Source organism: Schistocerca piceifrons, chromosome 1 (assembly GCF_021461385.2).
Source record: "Schistocerca piceifrons isolate TAMUIC-IGC-003096 chromosome 1, iqSchPice1.1, whole genome shotgun sequence".
In the NCBI taxonomy this organism is placed as follows: Eukaryota; Metazoa; Arthropoda; class Insecta; order Orthoptera; family Acrididae; genus Schistocerca; species Schistocerca piceifrons.
This window is the reverse complement of record NC_060138.1, coordinates 340384688-340408292: the sequence shown is the minus strand read 5'-3', so window position 1 is coordinate 340408292 and position 23605 is coordinate 340384688. Positions and strand designations below refer to the sequence as shown.

Here is a 23605-nt window from a genome sequence, read left to right as displayed (position 1 = left end):
AAATTTGTTCCCTTATCTGTCAATATGGCATTAGGACTCCCAAAGAGCAATACCAAGTGATTCACAAATGCTTGTGTCACAGTCTCTCTGTCATATCATCAATCGGCACCAACACTAGGTGCTGGGAAGAGTGGTCAATAACCTACAGGATATCTTTATTTTTCTGCTGTGTCTGAGGAAAGTGTCCCAGGATGTAGAGAGCAATGATTTCAAAAAGCCTTGAAGCTTGTGGAAAAGTCTGTAACGGAACTCACAGCTGCGTATGTTGTGTCCACTGCGCACACAGCAAGACACACCTACGAGGATCATTTCAAAAGTCTTACACACTGCACATGTGCCATTGTTACAGTGGCATGATAAAGTTGGAATTCATGTCAATCATGGAAATTTACTACACTTTGAAAGAGGTGTTTGGGAATAACGTAGTGGATCGTAACACAGTATCACATTGGTTACTCGTTTTCGGGAAGGTGGGTGAGCACTGAGGACAATCAAAGGAGTGGAAGGCCATCTGCAGCAACAGACTACACCTCTCAGGCTATTGTTAATGACATTTCGAAAGAGAATCAATGAAAATCATATGTGGCCTGTCACTTCTGTTAACAGAATCATAATTGAAAAGTTACAGATGAGAAAACGTGTCGTGAGATGGGTCACCTGATCTGAATAAAAAGCGGAAAGCATGTCAAAAGAATTGCAGCAGAATTGTTTCAACATTATTGAACAAAAGGAGAACAGTTTCTGAAAATGATTGTTGCAGTTGATGAAACAGGAATACAGGATTTTGAACCAGAACTGAAGTCCAAGTCATCACAGTGGAAAATGTTTTGATAAATTTCATTAATCTTCCAGTGACGTGACCTGAGTAATCAGACAGCTCTACAATTAAGGTGCCCTGTCTCGAAAACAGAAATTGCCAAACTGTTGGGAAACTGTTATAAGCAAGGATGGAGATTACATTGAAGGCCTGTAAAAATATTTTGTAAGATAAATTGTTTTCTTCAGTTATATCTTAGTGTCCATAACTTTCGAAATATAAGGAATTTGAATGTTTGTGGCCCTTTTGCCTCTGTGAAAGGCTTGTATGCTATCAGGGCGTTGGGCACTGACAAGATTTTGAATATTACTAAATTTTCAATATTACTAAATAATTCCCAAAAGGAATTTGGCACTACAATGTCTTCGGATATGGAATCTGAGTGTGTGGCCTACTATATAGAGTCAGCATTTTCTCTCTGTGCTTCCTCCACCTCTGCAATGAGTGCTTCATCTGCTTGCATTACATGAATCATTCTTCTTAAGGCATCAGTGTTGTGAAGAAGTTTGCCTGATTTGTGATGTATGTCATAGTCACATTCTCAGTTTCAGTGCTCAACATTTTAATCAGTTACTAAGATAGGGTGTCCATTCGTCCCGTTTTTCCCGGGATAGTCCCGTTTTTTACCAAAATGTCCCGCTTTCCCGAACGTTTTTTTGGGGACGCTCAAATGTCCCGTTTTTTTATGATTCCGCTTGGCTAGAGTATTTTACGCTACTGGTTGTTTGTCTTGCTATTAACTGCGCAATTATTTGCACTAGGAAGTGTGTGATGACTTTCAGCATACCTCAAACATGTACCGAACTGTCAAAAATCGCAAGTAATTTTAAACACACTATAGGTTACGAATAACAACGAAGTTTCTTATCTTCTAAATCGATCCACTGAATCTGTCCTTTCGGTCCAGAGATACTCTACACCACTGATACTTGTTCTCTGGCTTTCGTCACCACACTGTTAATGTTTTGCACTATGCAATCACTGTTTCATTATGCCAAAACAAAAGTGTAATTTTAACAGCAATATAAAAAGTGAGTTTCCTATTACCACTGGTAGTGGAGAAACTGTAGAATGTACATTGTGCAGATCAAAATTTGCATGGAAGGTCTGACATTGTGAATCACATTAAGACGAAGAAACATCGCATGAGTGATCAAACAAAAAGAGCAAATAAATGCATGAGTGACTACTATGTAAACTTAAAATCAGTAACAGAAACGGATAGGCAATTGGCAGCACAAGAAGCTACGTTTGCATACCACAGTGCAATGCACACAGCTTTAAGTCAACGGACTGTACTACAGCAGTTGTTAAAAAACTTTTCAATCCTAAATTCACATGTGGACACACAAAATGTAATGCAATCATTTCAAATGTTATTGCACCGTATGCAGCTCAGCAGGTTTTACATGAACTGAAAAGTGCTAGATTCATTTCTGTAATGATTAATACATCGAATCATCTGGATTTGAAGTTGGCTCCTCTCCTTATCAGGTATTTTCACCCTGAAAATGGCATCACGGTGAAAGTGCTCGAATTGGTTAATTTAGCTGGAGAAACTTCAGATTTACTTCAGAATTATGTGCTGGAGGTTTTAAACAAATATGATCTTGAGGGAAAGGTGATTGCAGTTTCTGCAGACACCACTAACACCAATTTTGGTGGTATGCAGAGGAAAGGAAAAAACAATTTATTCTATAAACTGCAACACAGTGAATAATATAGTAGGTGTTGGCTCTCCAGCACATGTGGTGCACAATTCCTTACAAACTGGCTCAGATTGCCTACACATCGACTCGCAATTAATTGTAAACAAAATCTACCAGCATTTCCAAATATTTAGGGTAAGGGTTGAATCTCTGAAGTCATTCTGTAAGTTTACTGAAACTGAATACAAAACTGTACTTGGGCACAGCTAGACAAGGTGGCTATCACTGCTACCAGCATTGGAAAGAATTGTAGATATATTTCCTGCTTTGAAATCATATTTAATTTCCCTTGATAAGTGTCCTGTTATCTTTAAACAATTATTTGATAACCCTGTGCCTATTGTTCTTCTACATTTTCTTGTTAGCCAGCTAAAACCTTTCTCCACAACAATTAAATGTATTGAGAAACAAGAAATCACAATAGTGGAAGTTTATCAGGAAATAAACAAATTATTGGGCAAATTACAATATAGAAAATCTGAAAGATTTCTCACATCCTTTGTACATGAGACGCTAAGAAAGTTGGAAGAAGAGGGTGAAATTACTGTAGAACAATTTCATATTTATGCTGACATCTTCTATGACTCTTGCATTGAGTATATTAAAGAATGGTGTTTACCATTTCTCACACTTTCAAAGCATTTGACTGGGTTAATACTGAAAGGGGGGGAGGAGCTACAGTGGAAGGATATTCAGGACTGTTGTGTTCTTGTTAAAGTATTGTACCAAATTTTCCTGTTGATGAAGACGAACTGTTCGATGAATTTTCATGTGCCCGGAACTTCATAAAAAGTGAAGGAGGAGACAAAGAAAGTGTTAATGCAACGTGGTGTAAAATATTTGCTTATTTCAAAAGTAAAAACATTAACATGAAAAACATGATTCATTTATTTGATGGAGTTTTGTGTAGCAATTCCTGGGTCAAATGCTGCTGTGCAACATGTGTTTTCGTTAACGAGCTCTTTGTGGTCAGATGAAAAAAACAGAATGAGAGTTGAAACAGTGAGGGCCTTGCTCATTGTCAAAACACACTTTAATGGTGTATCATGTACTGACTTTTATGATATGATTTCAAACGAAAATGCACTTCTTGATAAAGTACATAAAAGTGAAAAGTACGGTGATAGTGTGGCGGAATAATTGTAAAAAGTGATTTGGGATCATCTGAGTGCACGTTATAAAGGTAAAATTGTATGTGTATTAAATTTAGTCAATACAATATTTATTTCCTGTTTTTTTCTTCATTGTCCCAGGTTTTTCTCTAATTTGTTTTAAATGTCCCCTTTTTCAATGAAAATGAAATGGACACCCTATACTAAGATCTTTTAGATTCATGAACCTTAAAAGGGCAGCATGGTTGGACACCATGGTGAACTTTCTGCCGTGTACAAATAGCCTTTAAAATAATTAAACAATGGAAAATCCAGGCTGGAATGTAACATTAAAATAATTAGCATCAACAGGGTGTCTACGACCCGGGACAACCGGGAGATCCTGGAATAACCCAGGAATTTTTTCGTCCGGGAGGAAACCGGGAATTTTTCGTTGTTTAAGTTTTCAGTTAATTTTTGTAATTCTGACAGGTAAGAACCGGTACTCTAACAAATGATATTACTGTATCCCGCTACTGCAGAATAATACTGCAGCATTAAAACATGAACGGGAGGGAAAAAAAACGAAAATAAAACTTAAATTGCAAAGGAAATGCACCATATAAAATAAGTGCTCGTGCAAGCGTCTGCCAACAGCAGAATGTGTCAGGCTTTTTAGTACCTTCTCCCGCTTCTGGCTACAGAAATGTGGCTGTTGGCTGTCTTTAAGTAGCAACCAGCCACATGGTACCCGGAAAAATCTTACAGGAGCGCCCAAGGTGTCAGATCACGCGTGCGCAGCAGGCCCGTATCTAGTGGGGGGGTGAGGGCAAACCGGGGTATCTGAGCCGGGTGGCAATTTCGTGGGGAGGGGACAAATTCAAATTCTTGAGGGAAAAATCCTTGTTTAACAAAGCACCTAGCGTCCAGCGCACGTCTGTCTGTCGATGATTCATATGATTTTGAAACACACTCCTGCTGGTATTTGAACACATTCTAATTGATTTCTGACTGAATTAGTTGATTTTTGAATGCGTGCATATTGTACGTGATGTCTCTACCAACTGCAGACAAAACGGGACGTAGCTATACGAGCTGAGCGGAATAAAACCGAACCGGAGAATGCCAAAACTGCTGCTTGTTTTGTGGTTGATTCGGTTGGCGAATGTTCAGCGTTGTTATAATCACTAGCGAAATCAATAGATTCAGACTACCAGAATGAAAATAAACGACTAACAGGAATAACAGGTAAGAAAGATTACGTATTATCTTCTCGGTGTATCCAAGAAAGTGAAATTTTGACAGAAAAGTTTTGGCCAGATCGTTACACTAGACAGGGCCAGTTGCAGCCCATTCTGGAAGTTGCGCGGGAAACGCACTGTACGAACTCTTAATGACGTCTAACCGGTGAATGTGGCAGGGTTAGTAAAGTTAATCGGAGAATGAGTTTTGGCAGTGGTAGGAATAGTTACAGAATTAGTGATGACAAGACTGTTTGTTAGAACGAGGAAGGAGAAGAAACGGGGACATCATACAGATTATGGAAGAATATAACGATTCCAAATTTATCCTAAAATTTCGTTCTGCTACTTTCAGGTCTCGTGCATGAGAAACTGGAGCGAATGAATGAAATGTGAAACTATTTCCCAACGTAAAGCTTTTTGCTTGTAGTAGGCCAGATAGGTATTTCGTATTGGGACTAAGTGAATTTATTATCGTATTATAAAAATGGTCATTATTTCCAAAACAGTGTCGCTTATTTGGTGTGTGTCACAATTGTTGCAATATTAGAAAGGCCTATTTTGTTTTATCCGGAGCACAGTGACTAAATAGACGTTATCAGATCGAGAAACCACACCAGTCTTGGGTACTAATTGTATTAAATGCTTTTTCAGTATTAGACAACAATTACATTTTTCATGTAGCAGAAAGTTTGATGAACTTTGATAAGGTAATAGTTTTTTCGCAGGAAGGAAGGAACGCCATGTAAAGTTGTACCAAGATCAGAGAGAAAAATCGCTAGGACCTAAGAATGGAAGAAATGTGTACTGTCTTTTGTCTTTACTGGTTTTAGGTATCCTATATTTAATTTTATGTTACACAGAAGAACAAGTTATTAGCTAATAGGCAATAATGAGGCCAGATTTTCTGAAGAGTTCTTGTTCTCCTGGTCACAAATAATCCTATCCAGTATTAATTGCGAGGGGTTGTGCAGAATGTCAAAACGGCCGACTGGGAGCAGGATAGGCACTACAGGACATTTCAATTTCCACTGTCCTGAAATAGTTTGATGGCATCCATTACAAAATATATACGTTTGCGTTCCATAGAGCGAAAAGAATGTTGTTTGAAGAGGCGTGGCACTTGCACTGCACACTTAAGACCAAAGACCTTTTTTTTTTACGTTCTGATGCGCAGAGCAGTCTGAGTTATAGGGGGAGTCTCCACGTAATTCGTGTTTACATTTAGTGATTTTTCTGTTTGCTCTTCGTTTACTGCTCTCACGTCAAATGAAAACAAGACGGATTCCTGTGACTGGGAGTTATTAAGTGAATTAAAATATATTCACGTAATTACGGAAGGCTAAAATATGTTACTAGTTTCAGATTTTATTTTATTTCCACCTCTCTGACAGTCGAGCATTAATCGCCTTGCAGAACAATAGAGTTACTTTTGTCGGTTAGCTAAAGAAATTTGGCTTTTATTAGGGTTTCCTGCTGAGGCATTGAAGGCATTGAAACGAAGTGTTTTAATTCCACATTATTGGCTAGTTTCAACTGTTCGCTGCGTTTCAAGTGCACGTCTTCATCTTCTAGCACTTATTGCACTATGCCATAACAAAGAACCAAACATGACATAATACAGTACTGGTACTCGAAGAAAATTTACGTCCCGAAAACCACACTGAACAGCTTCATATCAGGTCGAGGCTTACATCATTGGGAATCTGGACATAACGGATGTGCACTGTAAGGCGAACTATGCATTTTAGTACGGTTCACGAAATTCCGACGCTCTTGGAGTATCCTCTCACGTCTTGTTTCTTTTATGACAAGAAGTAAGATCTTTACGTGTTTTACACGTACGAACGTTAGGGCTTCCTACGTCACTATAGCTGCACGAGTGCGGTGACGCCTCTTATCTGGCGCTGTCTGGCAACTCCTGAAATGAATCTATTTCTAACAAGTAGCGGGAAAATATTGCGAACAGTTATTCGAAAGGCGTTATTTTCAAAGTAAATTTACTTTTACGGAAGATGAACTATGTGCGAGAATGTACTATGAATTTCCTATATCATAGAGCGTTTGCTCTCTTTTAAAAATCAACTCTTTGATGACGAGCCATTTAGAAGAATTTCTAGCCCAGAAGATCAGAGATTTACGTCGGTATTAAAAATTTTACTGGTATATTTGTGTGATGTACCTTAAGTTGTAACATGCGCTAAACAAATCAACATTACATGTGAAAGCTTAGCTTCTCTTGTAGCTTATTAATTTTCGAGACAAATATTATATGCGAAAGCTTTGCTTTTCTTGTAGCAACACTATGTATATTAATTTAAACCATTAAATTTTCCTGTTGTTGGAATTCAAATTTATACTTTCGTGATACGAAAATACGCAGCGTACATGTTGTTGCACATGAAAGATCTTTCCAAAACGTGTTTTTTCGCTCTGAGTTTCGTATTCAAAAGTGCCGGGAAATTCTACGCTGCTGTATAAAACCATATCCATTCAAAGGATATGTTTTACAGTTCCGAGGGAAAGTATACTCTCACTTAACACAGAAAAAGTGTATTTTCACCCGGGAGAAAATGAATTTTTAACCGGGAGATCCAGGAAAAATCCAGGAATTTTTTTTCTTTGTCCGTGTACACACCCTGATCAAATACCAAAGCCAGTGTCTCCTTTCCCATAGTGTTGTTACTAACTTCAGCCTTACCAATTTGGTGAGAAGGATAATTATCATATTGCTGTCACGAAATGCAGCCTACAGCAAAGTCAGAGCTGTCACATGACAATATGAACAGCTTTTCAAAGTCAGGGTATGCCACTAAGAGAGAACTTGTTAAAAAATCTTTTAACTTCTTGCATAGCAGTTTTGCATTCTGTAGACCATTCAAAGGCTACTCCTTTCAGTAGCCGCACTAGAAGTTCAGTTTCTGTAGCACTTTCGTATACAAAAAAGAAAGCAATATTTCGCCACATGAAAAGTTCTGTAACTCTTTGACATTAGTAAGAGTAGGAAAATTGTCTACAGTTTCTTTCTGCCATGCATCTGGTTTTACTCCAGCAAAGCTTATAATATGTCCCAAGCACTTAAACTTGTGACTCAAATGGTCGGACTCAAATGGTCGCTTTGTAATATTGACAACACATTCCTCATATGGTCACCGTGCTCCTCAGTGGTGCAGGAGAACACTATGTCATGTAGGTAAACCAAACATGTTACAGGTTTCAGTCCTTGCTGTAACAAGAATGTAAATCTTGGAAACTGGCAAGTGCATTCCTTGGACTAAAGGGCATCCTTAAACTCATACAGGCCAGAAGATGCTACGAAACCAATCTTTGTTCCGTCTTTAGGGTCTATTGTAATTTGGTGGTGGCCTGATTTCATGCCTAAGGTAGTGAAGAATTGCAATTTCCAAATCTTTACAGGTTTCATCGATGCCATGCCCAATTTGTCAGGGGTAGTGACCTTATCTACCATCCTCATATCCACACACAGGTAATAGGTTCTCTCACCATTGATTGATATCTTAGCTACAACCAATATTGTTGAGGCTCAGGTGTTAGTGGATGCTTGTATAAATTGTGCATCAAGTTGTTGCTGGATATTTTCTTCTATGAGAGATAGTGGCAAAGAATTCTGTATGGTCTCTGCACTATAGGTCTATCATCCATGGTTGTAATTTCATGGTAAATGAGGCCATCAGCTGGAAAATATTGCCTTTGCTCGAACAACCAAGTGTATTCCTCCAAGACCAGGTAAAACAGATGCTGTTCAGACCCAGTTAAATGTGATGCCTTTCCTTGCAACCTCTGTTTAAAGTGTGGTGTGATTGTGTAAACTACTTTGACAGGCAAAGACTTCTGTTTTTTTTTTTTTTTTTCCCCCTATAGGGAGGGACCTGGGGGTGGGGTGGGGATGTATTTCATCACTGATTGGTTTCTGCCTACTGTCCTGTACTTTTCCATGGGGTATTGTAACCTTTCTCACTCCAAAGTTATCCATCATATGGGGATACACTCCCTTAAATTTTTCATCTCTGCATTGCAAAGTTCTCACTTTGCGCAGAGTCTGTGCAAAACTTCATTCTAGGTGAGCGGGCCTACCGAGAATGAAGTTCCATTAAGACCTCGGTTTATGGTTGTCACCAAGGGAATCTTTCTGAAGTGCTGTTTATTGTTGGAGGGGTGATTGCCTTTAACACCAAGATGTATGGTGAATAGTAATTTCAGGATAATTGTGTCCTCCCCCGGAGTTCCTCATGCCTGTAAGGTGCTATTGCCATTAAAAATGACGAATTGCTCTGCCGAATTAGACAGTAAGGGACCTGTAGGTCAATCATGCCCTGGCACTGGCACAGAACATGTATTCCAAGATGGTTTCAAAATCCTGACCTTGCTTCTTCGTAACCCCCATTTCGTACCCATATTTTTTTTCCATCAAGCACCAATTTAACAGAACAATTTCCCAGGGGCCCTAGACTGCTAGTGCAGCAGTGTGATGACTTCAGCCAGTGCTTATCACCAGGAGGTGGGAGAACTAAGCTTATTTGTGCTCACATGTACACACAAATTTGTACTGGATTTCCTCACATAGTGCCAGTCACAGTGACACTTGGCAACTCTTTTACGCCATGGAAGTTGATGAGTTACGCTTTTAATGGGAAAGTGGGGTGGCTGCACTTGTCATCCTGTCATTTCCCTGATTAACTCTTCTGCTTCCATTGTTATTGGGAGGCCTGCTGTGTACGTGGGTTTGTGTATTTCGTGACTGCAGGCAGTACATTTGTAAGTATATACTCTTTCAACAATTAGGTCAGCAGATCATCTCATCTCATTTTTTCACATAGGCACAAATAGAAATTGCCTTACTTCTCAGGCAACAGTGCGAAATGAACCACTTTATGAAGAGTGCTTGGAGAACCAGTCTTATCCCTATTACCAATCAGTGGCTGATACTGCTAATAAAAACATTAACCGTGCACTTACACCTCCTGCAAAAGTACTTCGTTGCTGGTTGCGTTGTGGCCAAGAGTATGTGGTCCTGATTCATTGGCTGAATCATTTAGATCTTACCTGATTCTTTGTCTGAGGTAGTGTGTTTTTCATGTTAGTAGCTGATTTATTTCTTACTGGAATACTGCCCTGCCAAGGCCTTCACTACGGTGTTGAATCTCTCAGTATTTTTCAAAACCTCAACTGATTTTATGAAAATGCGCACACCTCTGGACAACTTGAATTGTGCTACCTTCAGCAAACCCTCTGGCCAAGAACACATGCTACCTACATTATTGGCGTTCTTCTAAAATTTATTTACTTTCTCATTGGGTCTCCCTAAAATGGATGAAATGAGAGTAACTGTCGGTAAGCTGTTCATGGTAACAGATGGTGAGAAAGCTTAAACTCCCGTAGGATTGTCATGGGTGACTTATGCACCAAAATTCACCCTGGAATAGCTGCCTGCAATCACAGCTCCACCACCTGTCCCTCCAACTCACAGATTTGATCTTGTTAAATGACCGCTTTCAGGTGCACCTTCTTGCTGGGAACGCATCAAAGGCGTGGTAACACCAAAAAGTGGAATAACAGTTAACAATAGTAAAACCAATCCAAAAGTAAACAAGTAGACCCTACAGTGGAATAATCTCAAAAGCCTGCTACACTAGCATGTTCGTTCACTGCAGGAAGCAAACGGGAGGTGCTAGCAATACTCAATTAGCTGCAGAGCATGGAGTTGACAACGATAATGATGGTGCATACCAACAACATAGGTACTGTGACCCTTGGTTAGGCAGGAACAGAACTGCACTGATGAGACAGTGATGACCCGTTGATACCTGGACTCTCATGGTAGTGGGAGGAGAAGGCGACACTGACAACAAACAAAGCCCAACAGCAGATAGCAAGATGGTGAGCTGCAAAAGAATGGCATGGCTGGACGCCTCTGCGGCCAGCACAAGTGCACTCACACACAGTGTGCGTACAGGTGCCAAGTGACAGACATCATCAGGATGTGTTAGGTAGTGCAGACAAATTCCACACTTGCCACTCTGGCTAACACAAGGCAGATGTGGCTACAGGCTGTGTAAAAGAAATTGTGGTTTCCTTCCATTGCTTAACATTTTTGTGGCGACAACCAGATACATAAGGCAACTATTTCCAGACCAAAAGGGGAGAACTATTGCAACATAATGATGCCTACTGTTTAGTTAGGACCAAGGATGAGTAGACAGGTATGCATACAGGACAGTTACATTAAAACATAAGACAGTAAAAAAAAAAAAAAAAAAAAAAAAAAAAAAAAAAAAAAAAAAAAAAAAAAAAACCACATAGGGTATTTATCCACGTTGAAGGGATACAGACAGTGCACCTAGGAAAGTCATTGTCCATATGTAGTTGGCTGCTTTGGCCAGAGTCCCGAGTGGATCTTAGAGAGAGGCATGTGTTAACAGATCGGAAGCCAGAAGCTAGGAGAGCGAGTTGTATCTGCCATGGCTCTCAGGCATTCGCATCCAAGACACCACGTGATTCTTCCCTGCACTCATATTGGTCAAAGATTGTGATCAACACACACCTAAGGCATCCCTCTGTCAGCAGTCATCACTGTAAAAAACCCTGTTTAGTCAAGCAGCACGTACTGGAACTGTGGGAAGGCTGTGGGTGGTGTTCACAGCAACCAATTCAGAGCATAGAAGTTAATATTTAAAAATAAACATTTTAAAATAACTTGTCCCTATTTCCTCCAAACGGGTGGCTCCTGCAGATGATCTGCTAACACACAAGCATCTTGCATGGGAGTTCCCAGTCATTTCTTCTTCTTTCTTACAAACAGTGATGTTGTCTAATTTTTAAAGTTTCAGCATGCGTATTTTTGTTTCAGTTCTTCTTTTGCTTCTATGATTCTCCCCCTAATAATTTTGTTCACTCTTCTATATTCACCTGGGTTTGATTTGCAGCTGCTTCTTGATCCATTAGCTATCTTTAGTCAGTCATCCATGACTTTCTTTTTCTTGTTTAGGTTGCAACACATTTACATTTACATGATTACTGTGCAGTTCACAGTTAAGTGCCTGACTTAAACCTTTCTGTGTGAGATCTTATTTCTTCTATTTTATTACGATGATCATTTCTTCTATGTAGGTAGGCACTACCAAAATCTTTTTGCATTCAGAGGTAAAGTTGGTGACTGAAATTTTGTGGAAAGACCCGGCTGCAACAAAAACACTTTCATTATAATGGTTGCTATCAAAACTCTCATATCATATCCATGACTCACTCTAGTCTATTTTGCGGCAATAAAAAGCGAACTGCCCTTCTTCCAACTTTTTCTATGTTCTCCGTGAGTCCTATGTGATGCTTATCCATTACCATGCAACAATACTCCAGCAGAGGATGGACAAGCATAATGTAAGCAGTCTATTTAGTAGACCTGCTGCATCTTCTAAGTGATCTGCCATAAAATACAGCCTTAGAGTCACTTTCCCCACAACATTATCTATGTGACTGCTCTCATTTAAGTTATTTGTAATGTAAATCTTAAGTATATAGTTGAATTGATAGTCTTTAGATTTGTGTGATTTATTATGAACCGAAATTTGGCAGATCCCTCATAGTACTTCCCAGTTATCATTATTTAGAGTCAGTTACCACTTTTTCATCATACAGATGTCTTGTGTAAATCATTTTGCAATTGGTTTTGATCTTATGATGGCTTTATGAGATGGTAAATGACGGAATCATCAGCAAAAACTCCAGTGGGCTGCTCGGATTATCTCCTAAATCGTTTGTGTTGATTAGAAACAGCAGAGCTCCTGTCACACTTCTTTGGGGAACCATAGATATTGCTCCCATTTTACTCGATGACTTTGTCAATGCCCAAGAACTTTGACCTTTCTGACAAGATATTATAAATCTAGTCGCACAACAGAGGTGACGCTCCTTAGACACAATTTGATTAGAAATAGCTTGTGAGGAACCACGTCAAAAGCCTTCCGGAAATCTAGAATTATGGAACCAAATTGAGATTCCCTTTCAGCAAATACAGACCTATTTGTATTTCACAAGAATATTTTCTGAATCCATGCTGATCATTTGCCAGGAGACCATTTCCTTAGAGAAAACTCACAATGTTCAAATACAGTATATGACCCAAAATCGTAAATTCTGGTCAGTTGTAATTGATTGGATTACTTTTTCGTTTGCAACTTTCCAATTGTATATTATGGCTAAGTATGCAGCTATTGTATCAGCATACTCAGAAAGGAACGTAATTGGTGTTCTATCTGGTTTGGAAGACTTCCATTTTTTAAGTGATTTAAGCTGCTTTGCTGTACCTGAAGAAATTTTGGGAAACAATGACTCCATTATAGTGGCAAAGTCTTTGATAACATAACCATTGCTATGACACTGTGAAAGTACTGATTGTGTCTTGCTGTTGGTGCACTTTACATATGACCAGAATCTCTTGAATTTTGTACTAGATTTCGAGACAGTTCCATTGTGTAAACTATTAAGTCACTCACATTGAAGTCCACACTAGGTTTCAAGCTTTAATAAAACATTGCCAATCTTGGAGATTTTGTGTTCTTTTAAATTTGTCATGCTTTTTTTGTTGCTTCTGCAACAGTGTACTGACCTGTTTTGTGTCCCATGGGCACTCAGTACTATTTTGTATTAATTTATATCTTATCTCTCTGAATTAGTGTTGATACTATTTCTTTGAATTAAGACACTTCTGGTCTACATTTACATATTTAATTTGGAAGGAGTGAAGCCTCTCTCTTAAGAGGGCATCAAATGAAGTGTTCCCTGCTCTTTTAAATAGACATATTTTGCATTTATTTTTGATGAGCTTGAATGTTACAGTATTGTCTTGTTACAGTGGCCATGTGGTCACCAATCTCTGCATCCATCATTGTGCTCCCTATTTGTTCAGGAATTTTTGTTGGGAAGAGGTTGATGGTTTCTTTCACGTGAATTGGTAACTGTTTCTTCTACCTTTATAAAATCCAGATAGTGCTCTGAGGTGTAAGATAGTGTAATTTTAACATTACATTGTCATAGAGGACCAGCAATTATATTTTATTATTTATGTAGTTTCTGGTTGCAGTTTCATACATATTCCTTAACAGTTAGTTTTGTATTAGTCTGTCCCTTGTCAAACCATTCCCTTCATTTTTATCATATGATTGTACAATAATTCCAGTGTTGTATGTAAAAGTTTTCTTCTGTTGTTACAGAGCACATTCCAACTGTCTGTCCTTGGAACAGTTAACTTCTGTACACTATGTCAAATTAAAAACTACTGCTATCTACATATAACAAAGCTTATTTGATGTAGAGTGATCAATGGGGAATAAATGAACACAAGATAGTAAATGTTTGCAATTGCATTTCCAGATTGTGATAGATGACAGAGGCTACATTATATCTGCTGACACAGAGGCTGGAATTATATTCCAGTATGAGGAGGAGCAACTTCAAGGGACAGACATTTCCAGCCTTATACCATCTCTCAAAGTGCCTTGCCCCGAAGAGGTCATGCCAAAGGTAAACTTTTAAACTTCTCTCTGTTGTGTGTGTGTGTGTGTGTGTGTGTGTGTGTGTGTGTGTGTGTGTGTGTGTGTTTTGTAGGGAGGGGGGGGGGGGGGGGGGTTCTATAATAGCAGGGAAGAAAGAAAGAAAGATAGTGACAGATATACACTATATGACACTAAGATGATTATAGTCCTTAAATGCTTGGTACTGCTCTCCCAGTTTGGGGACATGAACATACAATGTTCATTCATTTTCAAATTATTTCTTGTTGGTCCTTAAATTTTTTTTATTTCTGGTTTTTCAAATATTGTGAACAGCAAGCTATATGATGGATAAATGTGTACTACTGAATTCAAAAATACTGTTTTTTGAATGATTCAGTGCATATACAAGGTGTACGACTTAGCTTCTGCCGTTACCGGATAGGTGGCGACAACGGTAAGTAGCGGTCAAAAGAAACAGATCACAGACATCAGGCAGTTAGCTTGGACCTCGCTCAACATAACCTCATTCAAACATTAGTTGATTTTTGTCTGCGTCGTAAAGTTGTTCTTGATTGAAAATGTCAGTTTACAAGCCAAATTCTTGTCATTTGTTGGTGGTGTTGCTGTTTTGTTTCAATATGAAGAAAAGAGCGGGTGAGTCTCATCGAATGCTCTCAAGTACGTATGGTAAAGACACTATTAGTGAAAGAACGTGTTGTGAGTGGTTTCAACGCTTCAAGAATGGTGATTTTTAACATCATAGTCCAGTTTAGTGGTGGAAGAGAGAATGTTTTCGAAGATGCAGAATTGGAGACATTGCTGAGTGAAGACTCACATCAGACTCGAGAAGAAATGTCACGATTAGTGGGAGTGGCAGAGCAAGCCATTTCAAAACATCTCAAGGCTATGGGCATGATTCAGAAAGAAGGAACTGGGTCCCGTGTGAGATATTGAACAGCGTTTGTGTGTTTGTGAACAGTTACTTCAGAAGCAAAAATGCAAGGGATTTCTGCATCGCATTGTGACTGAGGGCGAAAAATGGATTCATTATAACAACCCTAAACACAACAAATCATGGGGATATCCTGGCCATGCTTCCACGTCGACGGCCAAACTGAATATTCACGGCTCCAAGATCATGCTCTGCATTTAGTGGGACCAGCTCAGCATTGTGTACTATGAGATGTTAAAACCAAGTTAAACAATCACAGGTGCTTGTTATCGAATGCAGTTAATGCATTTGAGAATTAAGACAAATGGCCTTAATACAGCGAGAGGCACGATAAAGTGATTTTGCAACACGACAGCACTCGGCCCCATGTTTCAAAAGGGGTCAAAACATACTTGGAAACATTAAAATGGGAAGTCCTACCCCACCTGCTGTATTCTCCAGACATTGCTCCCTCTGACTATCACCTGTTTTAGATCAATGGCACATGGTCTGGCTGACCAACACTTCCCATCTCATGAAGTCACAAATTGGATCGATTCGTGGATCGCTTCAAAAGATGAAAAAAATTTTCGACGCGGTATTCGTACACTGCCCGAAAGATGGGAGAAAGTAGTGGCCAGCGATGGAAAATACTTTGAATGATACATGTGTAACCAATTTGTTTCATTAAAGCCTCAAATGTTGGGGAAAAAACGGCAGAAGCAAAGTTGTACATCTTGTAAAGTTTCTTTTACTCTCCTCAGTTGTACTTTCCAACGATACATCACTATACTAACTTTAATTTAACGGTCATTTATGAAGCAGATGTCATTAACTATTATTGCATTACAGGAAGTAAATGTGGTATCACTGAAGTAAATGTGGCATCACGGAAGCAAATGTATGTTTGTAGCATTAAATGAAGGCTTATAATTAAGAAAAACAGCTCTACTTGCAAAGCTTTTCATGGAGCTAAGAAGGAAATATTTAATGAATTGCAGCTAAATGTGTCGGACAAATACAGTGAAATGTATTTTGTTTTTGTTTTTTTAACTTATCAGGACTGCCACAACTTCATTATGTCTGTCTACTCCGAAGACCTATTTCCAGGAGGCAAGTTAAAGTAACTCTGAACTGTGGAAAAACAGATATTTAATACGTGAACTGGATTTAAAGAGAATCCATAGTGGAAAGATTCAAAAAGCTCTCCATACTCAACTGTGTTCCTAGTCCTGAAGATTATGTAATAATGAGGAATACGAGGTAATAACAAATGTCAGTAGGTCCACAAAGGATGATTCTGATGCATCATGATGATTCTGATGCATCATGATGATTCTGATGCATCATGATGGAAAAAATAGTGACCCTTCCCCAAAAAAGACCTGTAACTGTATTAGGGATATGACAGCTTCAGCTGTATTTATAGGTTTTACTTTATTTGCAATTGATTTCTGTGTCACATTACACCATCTTCAAACCCCTCTCTGATAACAGGTGATCTTGTGGATACTGGGTAATCATTATACATCCATAGAGAGTACAAAAAATCTGTTTCCAATATGCTGAACTTTCTTTAAGGTGATGTAATGTAATATCAGCATTGATTGCAATGGAATAGGATCTATAAGTGCAGCTGAAGGCATCAAACCTATCACATAAATACGCAATGCATGACCAAAAAAGTGAAGCACCCAGAAGACATTGTCAGATGTCAGTGTAGCTTGATACATGTACACACCATTGGCAGGTATCTAAATGATTATAATTGCAACTCCCTGTGAGATATAGAATGGCCACCAGAATGCATCTATGTTGTTTGTATTAAGTGTTCTTGCAAGACCTGGTAGTATATGTAATGGTTGTGAACAGTGTCGGATGTTGAGTAAGCATTTTGAAGGACAGGGAGGTGCCATATTGTTGTGCAACAAAGCACACCTCACATATGCACATGACCATTATCTGTGGGTGACCTGAACAGCCTGTGTGTGTGCGCGCTTTTCTTTTCTGATGAAGAAGGCTTTGTCTGAAAGCTTACTGTATAACAGTCTTTTCTGCCCGTATGCAATTTGATGTCACCTTTATGGTGTGTAGTAATCTATCCCTTCCATAATTGTAGAAGTGGTCTTAGGTTAGATTTAAAACTTGCTTCACTAATTTGTCAGACACTTAATGTTATTGGGCAAATTATCAAAAGTTTTTGTTGCTGCATATTAAACTCCTTTCTTAGTACCTGAGAGTTTTAATAATGGACAAATAAGGTCACTTTTTTCCTCTTAGTGTTGTAGGTATGGACGTCACTACTCTTCTCAAATTGCCGTGGATTATTTATGACAAATTCCATTAGCGAATGTATGCATTGTGATGGTGCAGTTAAAATGCCTAATTCCTTGAAGAGTAATATACGTGATGACCACGGGTGAACACCACATACTAATCTTAACTTCTCACTTTTGTGCAATCAGCACTTTCTTTGTAAGTGATGAGTTGTTCCAGAAAATTATTCCATAATACACCATTGAGTGGAAATGTGCAAAATATGTCAGGAGGTTAATCTGTTCTGTTTCTGTTGAAATTATACAAAGCATGCACTGAGGTTGACCCCAAACCCGTGGTCGAGTGAGAGGTCATTCCAAAGTCTGGCAGGCAGTGAAAAACTTTCCGAGGGGCCAATCGTAGGGCCTCTCCGGTTCGTTTGACGAACAGGTTTCGGGCGTCATCTGTGGCTGACGATGTCTCTGAGCCGGATGCAGTCGTCTACTCTGTTCCAGAGGAAGCTTCTCGGCCCGCAAGGTCTGGGCATTGATAGAGTGTGGGTTTGCTGGTAGTTGGGAGCTCCAATGTTAGGCGCGTAATGGGGTTCCTTAGGAACATGGATGCAAGGAGGGGAAGGAAGCCAGTGTGCACTCCATGTGAATTCCGGGGTGAGTCATTCCAGGTGTGGGAAGGGTGCTTCCGGATGCCCTGAAGAGTACAGGGTGAAGCCAACTGTAGGTGGTGGCTCATGCCGGTACCAATGACGTGTCTCGGTTTCGGATGGCTAGTGGAAATGGTAAAGACTGCCAGTCTTGCTTCCGAGATTAAGGCGGAGCTCACCATCTGCAGCATCCTCGATAGAACCGACTATGGTCCTTTGGTGCGTAGCTGAGTGGAGGGTCTGAATCAGAGGCTCAGGCGGTACTGTGACCTTGTAGGCTGCAGACTCCTTGACTTGCGCCATCAGGTGGTGGGTTTCCGGGTTCCGCTTAATAGATCAGGAGTCCACTACACAGAGGAGGCAGCTACATGGGTAGTGGGGACTGTGTGGGAGGGTCTGGGCGGTTTTTTAGGTTAGAGGATCTCAGGGAACAACAGAAGGGGCGTCCATCTAAAAGTGGGCAGGTATAACACAATAAGGTCATTGTAGAAACAATTGGTATTGTAGTTACAAATTGTCGTAGCTGTGTTGGGAGAGAATCAGAGCTCCAAGCCCTAATAGAAAGCACTTAAGCTCAAATAGTTGTAGGTACAGAGAGCTCACTAAAGCCAGAAATAAGTTCAGCCGAATTTTTTTTCAAACGAATTAACAGTGTTCAGAAAGGATAGATTGAATACAGTTGGTGGTGGAGTATTTATTGCTGCCAGAGGTAGTTCGCCTTGTAGCGAAATTGAAGTAGATAGTTCGTATGAAATAGTGTGGGTAGAGGTTATACCTGACAATCGGACTGAACTGATAATTGGATCGTTTAACTAAGGGTACCTCGTACCACAACAAGCATCTTCTCTCCCTGTTCCACTCCCAAACAGAGCGAGGGAAAAATGACTGCCTATATGTCTCTGTACGAGCCCTAAACTCTCTTATCTTATCTTTGTGGTCTTTCTGCGAAATGTACGTTGGCGACAGTAAAATTGTACTGCAGTCTACCTCAAATGCTGGTTCTCTAAATTTCCTCAGTAGTGATTCATGAAAAGAACACCACCTTTCCTCTAGAGACTCCCACCCGAGTTCCTGAAGCATTTCCGTAACACTCGCATGATGATCAAACCTACCAGTAACAAATCTAGCAGCCCGCCTCTGAATTGCTTCTATGTCCTCCCTCAATCCGAACTGATAGGGATCCCAAATGGTCGAGCAGTACTCAAGAATAGGCCGTATTAGTGTTTAAAAGCGGTCTCCTTTACAGATGAACCACATCTTCCCAAAATTATACCAATGAATCGAAGATGACTATCCGACTTCTCCACAACTGCCATTACATGCTTTTCCCACTTCATATCGCTCTGCAATGTTACGCCCAAGTATTTAATCGATGTGACTGTGTCAAGCACTACACTACTAATGGAGTATTCAAACATTACGGGATTCTTTTTCCTATTCATCTGCATTAATTTACATTTATTTAGAGTTAGCTGCCATTCTTTACACCAATCACAAATCCTGTCCAAGTCATCTTGTATCCTCCTACAGTCACTCAACGACGACACCTTCCCATACACCACAGCATCATCAGCAAACAGCCGCACATTGCTATCCGCCCTATCCAAAAGATCATTTATGTAGGTAGAAAACAACAGCGGACCTACCACACTTCCCTGGGGCACTCCAGATGATACCCTCACCTCCGATGAACACTCACCGTTGAGGACAACGTACTGGGTTTTATTACTTAAGAAGTCTTCGAGCCACTCACATACTTGGGAACCAATCCCATATGCTCGTACCTTAGTTAGGAGTCTGCAGTGGGGCGCCGAGTCAAACGCTTTCCGGAAGTCAAGGAATATGGCATCCTTCATCCATGGTTCGCAAGATATCATGTGAAAAAAGGGCGAGTTGTGTTTCGCAGGAGCGATGCTTTCTAAAGCTGTGCTGATGCATGGACAGCAACTTCTCTGTCTCAAGGAAATTCATTATATTCGAACTGAGAATATGTTCGAGAATCCTGGAACAAACCGATGTTAAGGATATTGGTCTGTAATTTTGAGGATCCGTCCTTCTACCCTTCTTATATACTGGTGTCACCTGCGCTTTTTTCCAGTCGCTTGGGACTTTACGTTGGGAAAGCTAAGTAAGGAGCCAATACAGTAGAGTACTCTCTGTGAAACCGAATTGGAATCCCATCAGGACCTGGCGATTTATTTATTTTCAACCCATTCAGCTGCTTCACAACCCCAGGGATGTCTAGCACTATGTCCTCCATACGGGAATCTGTACGAGACAAACGGCGGTGTGTTTGTACGATCCTCCTGCATGAAAGATTTCTCAAATGCTAAATTGAAAATTTCAGCTTCCATTTTGCTGTCTTCCGTTGCCAGGCCAGACTGATCAGTGAGTGACTGGATGGAAGCCTTCGACCCGCTTACTGATTTTACGTAAGACCAGAATTTCCTTGGGTTTTCAGCAAGATCTTTTGCTAAGGTATGACGGTGGTAGTGGTTGAATGCTTCACGCATCGCTCTTTTTACAGCAGCACGAATCTCTACTAACTTTTGCCTGTCCTCATTCTCCCGGTCTTTCTTGTACCACGAGTGCAACTGTCTTTGCTTCCTGAGCATTCTCCGAATTGCACTGTTAAACCACGGTGGGTCTTTTCCGTCCGTAACCCATTTTTTCGGCACATACTTGTCTAGTGCGTGATTTACAATGTGTTTAAAATTTGCCCAGAATTCTTCCACGTCCATCGTACCAGATGTAAATGAAGTTAATTCATTTACTAAGTGGGATGCTAACAACTGCTTACGTGCTCTTTGTAGTAAGAATACTCTCCTAGCCTTTTTGACCGACTTTTTACCTTTTACACCATGATCACTAATCCCTGTCTCAACACTGACACCGTCGATGAGGTCTGGTCTGTTCGTGGCTACCAGATCTAAAATATTTCCATTACGCGTTGGCTGTCGATTTAGCTGCTCAAGACAGTTTTCGGATAATGTGTTCCAAAGTAATTCACACAACGGCTTGTCTGTACCACCTGTAATGAATCCATAGACATCCCAGTCTACACTAGGTAGGTTGAAGTCGCCTCCGACCAATATAGCACGATCCGGGTACTTCTGTGATACAGAATGCAGACTCCTTTTGAATGATTCTAGAACTGCCACAATGGAACCTGGTGGCCGGTAATAACACCCAACAATTAATTTAATTTCCCCTAGCCCTGTCAATCGTGTCCAGATAACTTCACAATCACACTCTACTTCAACCTCAGTAGACACAATATTTTTGTCAACTGCAATGAAGACGCCACTCCCTATGGTGTCTAATCTGTCTTTCCGATACACGTTCCAACCATCACTAAATATTTCAGAACTTCCTATCTCAGGGTTCAGCCAGGTCTCAGTCCCGAGAATAATTTGCGCACCACATGCTTCCTGGAGGGCAGTAAATTCAGGAACTTTGTTCCGAACACTCTGATAATTTACTGCTAATATCTTGATGGCTGAAGTGTCTTTACACTGACCACGTCCTGATTTCCTTGCCTGCACGTCGACTGGTGAGTGTTCATCAGGACACCTTGCACTACAGCCTAGCCTAAAAAAACCCATGTGCACGCCACAATTAGTCTGCTACCCGAGTAGCCACTTCCTTTGTGTAGTGTACCCCTGACCTATCTAGGGGCGTCCTACAATTCCCCACCCAATAGGGCAAGTCTAGAAGTCTGCAGCCAGGACCGTCAGTCGACGAAGCCTCTGGTTGAGACCCTCCACTCGGCTACAAACCAAAGGACCCCGATCCACTCTGGGAACGATGCTGCAAATAGAGAGCTCTGCTTGCACCCCGCGTGCGAGGCCAGCGGTCTTCACCAAATCTGCCAGCCGCCTGTACGATCTGAGGGTCGCCTCAGAAACCAAGTGACAGGCATCATTGGTGCCGATGTGAGCAACTGCTTGCAGACGACTGCACCCCATACGCTCGATAGCCGCAGGCAAGGCCGCCTCCACATCTTGGATGAGGCCTCCCGGCAGACAAACAGAGTGCACGTTGGATTTCTTTCCAGCCCTATACACTATTTTCCTCAGGGGCTCCATCACCCGCCGAACGTTGGAGTTCCCAATAACCAGCAAGCCTTTGCCCCCGTGTGCTTGATCGGGCCCAGCTGAAGGAGCGGCCATCTGCCCACTGACAGGATGAACGGGCGAGGCCAGCACATCAGTGGCAAGATGCAATCAATACCTTCACTGCACGATAACAACGATGAAGTCACTGATGACATTGTCACTAAAGCAGAGTTATTAAACATGGTTTTCCGAAACTCCTTCGCCAAAGACGACGAAGTAAATACTCCTGAATTCCAATCAAGAACAGCTGCCAAGATGAGAAACGTAGAAGTAGATATCCTCGGTGTAACAAAGCAGCTTAAATCACTTAATAAGGGCAAGGCCTCTGGTCCAGATTGTATACCAGTCAGGTTCCTCTGAGTATGTTAATAAAATAGCTCCATATTTAGCAATTATATACAACCACTTCCTCACATAAAGATCTGTTGCTAAAGACTGGAAAATTGCTCAAGTCACACCAATACCCAAAAAGGAGTAATCTGCTGAATTACAGGCCCGTATCACTAACATCGATTTGCTGTAGGGTTTTGGAACATATACTGTATTCGAACATTATGAAGTATCTCGAAGAAAACGGTTTATTGACATATAGTCAGCACGGATTCAGAAAATATCGTTCTTGGGAAACACAACTAGCTCTTTATACTAATGAAGTAATAAGTGCTATCAACAGGGGATGTCAAATTGATTCCATATTTTTAGATTTCCAGAAGGCTTTCGACACCGTTCCTCACAAGCGTCTTCTGACCAAACTGCGTGCCTATGTGGTATCGCCTCAGTTGTGCGACTGGATTCGTGATTTCCTGTCAGAAAGGTCACAGTTCGTAGTAATGGACAGAAAGTCATCGAGTACAACAGAAGGAATATCCGGCATTCCTCAAGGTGGTGTTACAGGCCCTCTATTGTTCCTGAAAGCAGATGATGCTGTCATTTACTGTCTTGTAAAGTCATCAGATGATCAAAACGATTTGCAAAATGATTTAGAGAGGATATCTGTATGGTGTGAAAAATGGAAATTGGCCCTGAATAAAGAAAAGTGTGAAGTTATTCACATGAGTACTGAAAGAAATTGGCTAAATTTCGATTATGCGGTAAGTCACACAAATCTGAAGGCTGTAAATTCAGCTAAATACTTAGGGATTACAATTACAAATAACCTAAATTGGAAGGATGACATACATAATATTGTGGGTAGAGCAAACCAAAGACTGCGATTCATTGGCAAAACACTTAGAATGTGCAACAGGTCTACTGAAGAGACTGCTTACACCA

At 40.5% G+C, this 23605-nt stretch overlaps 1 protein-coding gene across 3 annotated transcripts in view; it reads left to right on the top strand.

Moving 5' to 3' along the window:
* LOC124783583 (PAS domain-containing serine/threonine-protein kinase) overlaps positions 1 to 23605 on the top strand; it is a 222850-nt gene that overhangs the window by 97454 nt on the left and 101791 nt on the right. For all 3 annotated transcript variants that reach the window (XM_047254035.1, XM_047254034.1, XM_047254033.1), the window contains exon 8: positions 14246 to 14395. In XM_047254035.1, the coding sequence (XP_047109991.1) occupies positions 14246 to 14395 (150 nt within the window). The remainder of the gene's footprint in view (positions 1 to 14245; positions 14396 to 23605) is intronic.